Source organism: Poecilia formosa, unplaced genomic scaffold, assembly GCF_000485575.1.
Source record: "Poecilia formosa unplaced genomic scaffold, Poecilia_formosa-5.1.2 Scaffold4, whole genome shotgun sequence".
In the NCBI taxonomy this organism is placed as follows: Eukaryota; Metazoa; Chordata; class Actinopteri; order Cyprinodontiformes; family Poeciliidae; genus Poecilia; species Poecilia formosa.
Window position 1 is genome coordinate 306,865 of NW_006799943.1, and position 8,683 is coordinate 315,547.

The following is an 8,683-nucleotide window of genomic DNA, read 5'->3' on the forward strand; positions in this document are numbered from 1 at the left end:
TGATGTATAATTCTTCTTTTTACTTTGATGTTTAGACTCATTTGATAAGCAGTTACTGTGTGTTCATAAATATTTCCAAGTTTCTGAGCTGGAAATTGGACATCTCTTATTAATTAATGCATATAATGCAGTTGAACAAAATGCAAGTCAAAGCAAATTGTTTTATTCGGCATCCTTTTCCCTGTTTCTACCATATTGCACATGTTCCATCATCCAACTGTGCTCAGGCACATCAGCAGTGCAGAAAGGCAGAACGTTTGGTCTCTGCTGGAAAGTATGAAGAGGCCATTTCCTGCCATGGAAAAGCTGCAGGTACGATTTTCTGGATGTGTTACTCTTAAGAACTGTAAGAATAGAAACATTTATGTGGACTACACTGACAAATATTTGTGTGGCTATGTGGTCTTCCTAGTAATTTATTCTGTAATTATACTCATGTCAGGCAGTAGTTCCAAATGTCACTCAGGCAGGCTCACAGGGGATAACAATGAAAACATAGGTCACATCATTATTGTCTAATTGTATTTCTGTGGTGCTTCAGTAATTTACTAATAAGTAAAATCCCTTTTTCAAATGATTTACTTTATTGATGTTATTTATTGGGATGTATGTAATTTCTGCTCTCTTATGAATGAGCTCCACTCAGCATGCTATTGAACTTCTCTTAATGATCTTCCACACAGCTCCTCATTTTGATTCTTTCTGCATAGCTTCTTCATCTCTCACTTTATTGCTTCCCCATAGATCTGCTACTGCCTCTAGTGGTATGGGGTGGTATACAACTAGCATAAAGACATGACTAAATGAGGGTACTACATGTCATTCCATATCTCTCCGTTTCTTTTAGATCTTCTCACAGAAGCAATGAAGTCAACAGAGTGTGAACAGGTGAGAATCTGTTATTCCTCTCAGGAGGATTCCTCCAGCACTGATTCTTGTTGACAGGATTCTGAAATTACTGATCTAAATCCACTCTATGTATCTGTGATCTGTGATGGCTTACAGTTAGATTAATGTTACTATTATTTGTTCATGCTCATCCAATCCAAGGCATGTCAGGAGAGCCTAGTTACTGAATATAGCAACAGTTTTCCCATCATTCTGAGGAGAAGCTGCTAACAGATTTAGCTAAGTTCTCAGCTTGGCTCATCATTCACACATAATGAGTCCTCTGTCCTTTTGTAAAACAAACAGCCCAAGCTTGAGCTCTTCTATTTTTTTTAACTCCCAGTCTTTCCTCTCCTCTCTGTCTGCCTGACTTTGTCAGGTGAAGCAGGTTGAAGCTATTAACAAGAGCTCTGGTACGAAGGTACTGCTTTAGGGTTGACACTCCCATGAGTCTAAGGCTGCTTTCAAATTATTCTTTCATTTCATGATTGCAGCCAAGATTTAATCAATACTAAAACAAACAATTGTTTACTTATTTGCTTCAAAATCAATACAAACTGAGCCAATTCAATGAGCTTCTTACCCATCCTCACTCTCTGCTAACGATGCAGGTAGCCGATTCTGTTTTGAATGTTAAGATAAGTTAGCATAGCCACAGATGACAGTGGATAAAGAGCTTTCCTGTAATACTGAGTTTTTTCCTCCTCCATTAGCACATTGTTTTGTTTTTTTTTTCCATTAGCACATTGTGCAGCGAGTACATGAGTTTGAGTGACAGCACTAAGCCCCGCCTCCTGGTTCTGATTGGTGCCTTTCTTCAGACAGCAATAGTAGCTCAATTAGAAGATGGAGGAGATTGAGCTTTTCACAAATGATTTGCCTCATATTGTATTGTCATAACAGAGTTTGAATAAATATGAAAAGAATATATTTTTATTAAAGTTACATACTGCATTAAACTTGTAAATAGAGGTGTACCATAGCTGTGTATTTTCTTTGTCAACTCAGTGTTAGAAGTCATTACTAGTGTAGTGTAGCGTAGCTTCATGGCTGATGTTGGTGTTCTGCTTCTGTAGGCCCGTCTGTCCATGGAGCTACAGAGAGACAGCCATATCAAACAGCAGCGGCTGATTCAAGAGCGCTGGAAGAGAGAAACTCGACGTGAGGCAACCAGGGCGCGACCCGGCGCTGGGCCAGGCCCCCTAACCAAAACCCAGCCATCAGGCCAGCTTCCAGCTGCTGACACTGCCAGGCTCTCTGCTGAACCAGGCAGAGGAATCAGTGAGCGAGAGTATGACACCCTGCTTTACCAGTTCCATACTCGGCAGGCTGGAGCCTGCCAGCGTTTGACTTCACCGTGCCCTGGCTCCAAAACCACCAAGGATGATAAAACCCGCCTGGAGGAGCAGCAGACCACCATCGATGACCTGCGGCGCCTGGTTGACCATCTGATGAACGATAACCAGCGGCTGTCAGCCGAGAATGAGCGGCTACGTTTGGAGAACTCCCGGCTGCAGTCTGAGGCCGCAGACTTTGGGGAGCGTTCTGAGCTCTGGGTGCTCCCTCATGCAGCGGGTGCCATGGGAACGGGGAGCGGGCAGGAAGGGAAGAACAGTGGGAAAAGCAAGATCGCTATCCCTCAGCTGCCGCCGTTGGAGATGCCGGCTCAGGAAGATCTGTGTCTGGATGACCTGCCGCCCCTGGAGCTGCCTGAAGACATCAAGAATGAACTGCAGGAGCTGCTGGACATAGACAAACTGGGATGAAACAATACTGAACCACACACACACACACACACACATGCACATCACCATCTTCATCATCAAACTACTAGCCCTCATGTCAGATGTGGGTCACTGACAGCTGGGTTCATCTCGGGTTAAACCTAAAATATAGACATGTCTACTGTCCAGGAGACAGTCCCGTCTCCCGGACAGGACTGTCCACGAGACAGTCCTGTCCCAGCAGCTCAACATGTTCTACTGGACTGGAAATCACAGTCAGACATTAGTACCATTACACAACAGGGCAACTGCGGAGTAAATCCCTCTGAAGTAATGGCATACACTCACTCACCACTGATAACTTACCCAGGCTCTGTTATTTGCTCCCGTTTGGAGATAACAACATGCCTTGCCCTTGGTGGCACGAAGAACAAAGTGTTTCATAGAAGGACATCAGGTGAGGAGCAGAAAGCTGCATGTAGAAATGATCTGCAGCAGGAGTTCAGGTCATCTTGTTGTTACCATGGAGAATGCAGTCAACAACATTACATCACCTTTATGTTCCCCTCCATCCTTCTGCATGGTTGTGATGAATGAGCACTGCTCATCCCAGTGCTCATTCACTGGGATGGGCAGTGCTCCCACAACATATTTGGGGTAATTTGGGATTACTATCCATATTTCTGCACACAGATAAAGATGCAGTGAGAACCAGCTGCAGGTGAGCACATTACTACTGCTCACTGAAAATCAACATGGCTGCAGTTTTCTATCACTGTAGCTGACAGAAATTAAAAGGTTTTAATTATATGTGTGTGCTGTGATTTTTATCTCTTAAGCATTACAACATAATGTCTGATCTGCTTATGGCATTAAAGAGTGTGATGGCAGATGCTGCCCTTTAAAACTATTGCAGTGTTCATGTAACATTGTGCCATCACTCAGATGTTTCCACATTCATCCTCTGGGCCTTATATAGTTGAAACCATGTTCTTGTATTTTGGTTCGAAACTTAGTTCTTATCTCCTATTCAATTTCCTAACATGCTGTGTCTTTGCAATGTCCAGCCACCAAAACATAAAGCTATAAACAGCATGTGGCAACGTTGTTCATACCTATAGATTGGTAAATACAGATGGAAGGGAAAATGGATGATTTGGCTCCATTGATTTAAGTCAGTGCTTCTCAATTCCAGTCCTCACGCCCCCTACTCTGCATGTTTTAGATGTGCCTCTACTCCAGAACAGCTGATTCAAATGATTGCATGACCTTCAAGTACTGCAGAGGCCTGTTAATCACCAAAATATTTAATCCAGGTGTGTGGCAGAAGGGAAACATCTAAGACATGCAGGCAGGGGGGCGTGAGGACCGGAATTGAGAAACACTGATTTAAGTGAAGAGTTTCATGTACACTGAGGGACATCAGAGACATCTCCCCTGTCCTAACGCTGCAGCTGAAGTCTGTGGCCATGGTGACTGTTACATTTGGAACTGAAATGGGGGAAGTTTGCACCTCAGAGCTCACCAGCCCAGATGGGTAGTGCAGAGTGGCAGCACCATGTTGTTTTATTGCAGGAGGGTAGGGTAGGGTCTGAAGACTGGTGCACTTCAGAAATCTATTTTATGTGTAAATATTATAGCAACATCTCAAGAATTTAGCCAGGAAGTTGAACTTTGAACCTAAGATGGGTCTTCCACATGGGCAGTGTCTCTGAGTTAACCACCTAATTAGTTCCAAAGTAGTTTATGGACAAAATATCAATTCAAAAATACTTTCTAATTCCAGAGGTAAAATTAAATTTACCTAATATCACAGTTTTCTTCACTTATTGATGCTGATGGCTGTCAGCAGGAAGAATGTCCTCTAGCAGTCTGTATTACAGCAACTCTGGAGACACTCTATCTGACAGCCTCATGACGAAGATGCTTGAGGTTGTCTATAATTGTGTCCCTTTTTTTTAATTTTTATAAAGAATCCTTCATGAACCATAATTTCCAGAGGTTCCACAGTCATTCCCAGATCAGAACCAGATCAGTCTTCTTTATCAGGTTGTGACTCCAGTTAACTCAGATGGGTTTCGACTAACCTATCAGTTTGTAGAAAAGGTTTGACCCATGTCATAGAGTTTAAAAGATAGTTATTCCTGATACTCACCAAGTGTATATAAACCTCTGAAATCAAAGAAAGTTGCATTAAAAAAAACACAGTTTTTTTTTTTGGCATTAAGTAAATACAAACTAACTGGCCTGAAAAGCAAGAGAAGTTTGGTCTGATTCAATGAAAAAACATCTGACCTCTGGTTCATTATGAGCCACAGGACACATGTAAACTCAATGCCACTTGAATGAGTGACAGTAGTTTAGATCACATGTTTGTGTAGTTTGCTTCAGTAGATGCACTAACCGAAAAATACCAGCAGGGGGAGCTCAGGTGTTTTTTGGGTATTATTTTTCTAGCAAGACTGAAACTTCTAGACGCGTGATGTTCATACACGCAGTCGACACTTTACTGTTTATGTGTAATGACTATACAGTTGAAAGTAGATATTTGTATAACCAATTTTATGTTTTCAACATCTGACAAATCAAACCAAACGTTTCCTGCTTTAGTTCCACTCACACTAACATTTCTAATTGCTAAATACCAGAATCAGAAGTTTTAAGAAATTTTGAAATTCAGAAGTTTCCTTCTGAATTTCCTTCTGAATATTTCCTCAGTGTTTGGTAGAACTACCTACTAAACTGTGACATGGCTCAACATCTGGGGTTTTACTTCCACAAACATGGTTTGGTCTGTCTCACAGTAGTTTACTGGATGTTTGGTATACTTACATTTTCTCATGATGCCATTAGTGCCATAGCAGTGGTTTAGAAGTCCTGAATGGATGCTTTTATTGCAGTGATTTTGGATGATGGGAGAAACAAAGAAACGACAATGTTTTTAGAGCATAAAAGACAATAAAAGCTGCACTTTTTTTTTTTTTGGCCTTTATATTGACAGGCAGATTTTATTTTAGTGTATCTTCAGCAAACTCATCAAAACATTTTAAAAACTGTCCACACAGCCCTGGTGGGCACATCGGCCTTTGGTTTAGTCAGGTATGAGCAATAAATGGACATCAACACATGAGCATGTGCGGCTTGCTGTTGCACATATGCAGGTTGTTCATTAGGGTGTTGGAAAAAAAACTGGCTCAGAGAAATCCTGAGTTCCACAGGAAGCAGCAGTGCTGCAGCTAACATGGTTTGGTCTGTCTCCACACAGAAAACTAGATAAGACAAAATGAGATGGAAAACATCAGCACATATAAAATAATGGGAGGATATGCATGTGCAAATTATGCTGTTACAATAAAAAGCATATAAATCACAAAAAAAGTCATAAAAAAGCAAACCATTAACACTCAGAATAGTTAAAGCTTGAAATTTACAACCATGATATTCTCTAGGTAGATCAGTGAAAGTCAGAAAAACTAGAGAATTCCCCTTTTTGACAGAATGAAAGTATTGGGAAGACTCCAACACGCCTGGCTCCCTGTCCATCCAGGGAGCCAGGCGTGTTCCCACTTCCTGTTCTGAGACGTGACTCAACTGCTGCCACGTCTAACGGAGGAAAAGCAGCTGAAAGCAGCAGCACAGTCAGAAATTCTCCTCATGCCTACACTGAAACGAAAAGCATCGTTTTGCTTCAAGCAATGGTTTGAAAACAGCATTTTAAATGATCCAACATACAGAAACAAAATGGTCCACATGAGTTCAAACCTAACAAGTCACGCGTGAGGACATCCATCAACCAGAAGAATGTTTCAGATGATGAAAATAATATTTTATTCTGATTATGGAGTCAGATATTTTGGAAAGCAGTAGCATAAAATTAACACTAAAGCTATTAGCAACATTTGAAATCGCCAAGCCACAGTGGTACCATGTTATTCATATTAAGTGAAAGAGCAGATGATGAGGAATGTGTCTAAAATATAAAGACAAGATATTTCCCACTCCAATAAAAATCCATCAGTCCTAGTGAGAGACGACAGATAGACGATAATACCCCTGGAAAACACTGAGGGGAAACGCTCTGAGCCGCAGGTAATAATTATGTCACCAGACTGGTCATCACATAGAGTCCAGCAGAGTGAACCGTCAGAGTGGGAAAACAAGATCATCCACCAATCAGCAGGCAGCTCTGCAGGGTCTCATGACGCGCCGTAGTTCACAGAGTTCAGCGCAGGCCTCTTCTTGCCTTTGATCTTCAGTGATCCATAACGAAGCTGCTGGTGACAGAAAAGACAGTGATTGCACCAGAATCAGCTTACTGGAGGATGTTACTGCTGAGAGATGTTCAGCTCAGCATCTTTAGCACAGGTGAAGCTGTGAAAACCTACAGCTGAAATCACTCTGTCACTTTAAATGGACACACAGACAGGAAGGAGTGCACACAGCCGTTGACCTCTGACCTCCCTCCACAATTTCATGATTGTTTGTGATTTTTTGCAATCAAACTCCCTGATTTTGTGGTGCTATACTAGAAATATTAGCAAAGAGTCTCAATATCTTTTTCTCATCAAACCGTTTCCAAACTCTACATCTAGAAGAACAAAGATGAGAAACATAAATAACAGCAGACAGATTGAAAACAAACATTTTTACTCTTTAAAGAACTTGAATAGCAATTTTTGTTTGTTTGTTTGTTTTTCACTATATTTTTCATGAACTATAACCAGGGGTGAAAGTAGTTTTAACTTCTTGGGGGTTGTGAGGGATTTACCCCCTCCCTAACAGGTCACCAATCAGGTGTTGCCATGGAAGCCCGCCCATGAGCAGTGCTGACAAGGACCTGGTGTTTTCAATCAGCCTCATTGGGAAAATCCATTGTCTGAGAGGCAGGAGAGATGTATTTTTGATTTTATTTGGATCCAGATTGTTTTTGTTTTTAGCTTTGTTTGAGTTAATTGTAACTGTGTAAACATTTTTTTAGGAATATAGTTTAGTACAAATGTTTGATCTTTCTTTCTGGAAATGTAAACATCTCCACCTCTTTAATTAGTCCTGGTGGTAGCCAATCCCTTAAAAGCCAGGTGGTTCAGATGATAGGGAGATTCTCCCTCCTCTTGTTTGACTGCATGACATCCTGTAAAATGAACTGAAGCCTGTGAAGCTGGAGATAAAGAAAAAAGTTGAGAGCTCTAAAACTGTTGGCCCCAGTCTGGTCTTTGGTTTGCGACCAAAGACCAGACTGGGTCTTTGGTTTGCGACTAACAGTACCCCTGTTGGCTGCAAACTAACAGGGGTACTATGACAAAAGTATATACCGTATTTTCAGCACTATAAGGCACACCTAAAAACCTTCAATTTCCTCAAAAGCCGACAGTGTGCCTTATAATCCAGTGTGCCTTATATATGGACCAATATTGAGCTACAACAGGTCTAGCAACTACTGTAAGCAGCCGCCGACTTCATTTTCACCCATAGAAGAAGAGGTGCACGGTCCATGCTGGAATAGTTGTCAGAACGCTGGTTTGTAATCTATTAAAAAAAGTTTGACTGACCTATCTACCTACCGACCGTCTAGAATCAGGTCGTCTGCAGGTCATTTAGCACCACGTTCTCCACGAACATGCTGTGCGCAAACGGAGAAGGGTGACCATCGTCTGGCCACGCCCCGGCCCAGTCGCGAAGGCTCTCCTCGTTGACCGGAGTTGGACTGTTTTGTTGACATTCCATTTAGTGCAGCTCCACCTAGTGGATGCATAACATAACTCCAGCCTCTACTGTAGCATCTATTCTATGCACCTTATAATGCAGTGCGCCTTATATATGAAAAAAGTTTTAAAATAGGTCATTCATTGAAGGTGGTGTGCCTTATAGTGTGGAAAATACGGTATATGGAGCTTCTTTGTCTACTTTGGAGTTTCTGTGCTGATGAATTTTTTTGCGAAGCGATAAAAGCTGGATAGCTCTTGAATTGCTACAAAATGAAGCTGTATTTCCCTCATATTGACACCACGAGATGCCATGAGACCTAAATTCTGAACATCATGGCATGGAGTGCATCCCAGTTTTCCATGTCT

General features: G+C 41.7%; 2 protein-coding genes across 5 annotated transcripts in view; one reads left to right on the plus strand and one right to left on the minus strand.

The window, feature by feature from the left end:
• Positions 1–3,421, plus strand: part of nrbf2b (nuclear receptor binding factor 2b) — a 7,198-nt gene extending 3,777 nt beyond the window's left edge. The window contains exons 2-4 of the mRNA XM_007558381.2: positions 228–312; positions 848–888; positions 1,965–3,421. Of these exons, the coding sequence (XP_007558443.1) occupies positions 228–312; positions 848–888; positions 1,965–2,654 (816 nt within the window). The 3' untranslated portion in view covers positions 2,655–3,421. The remainder of the gene's footprint in view (positions 1–227; positions 313–847; positions 889–1,964) is intronic.
• Positions 3,422–6,416: 2,995 nt separating this feature from the next.
• reep3b (receptor accessory protein 3b) overlaps positions 6,417–8,683 on the minus strand; it is a 47,392-nt gene continuing 45,125 nt past the window's right edge. For 3 of the 4 annotated variants that reach the window (XM_016674569.1, XM_007558395.2, XM_016674565.1), the window contains one exon: positions 6,417–6,886. In XM_016674569.1, coding sequence (XP_016530055.1) covers positions 6,809–6,886 — 78 coding nt within the window. In that variant the 3' untranslated portion in view covers positions 6,417–6,808. The remainder of the gene's footprint in view (positions 6,887–8,683) is intronic. The other variant, XM_007558405.2, reaches the window with a different exon arrangement.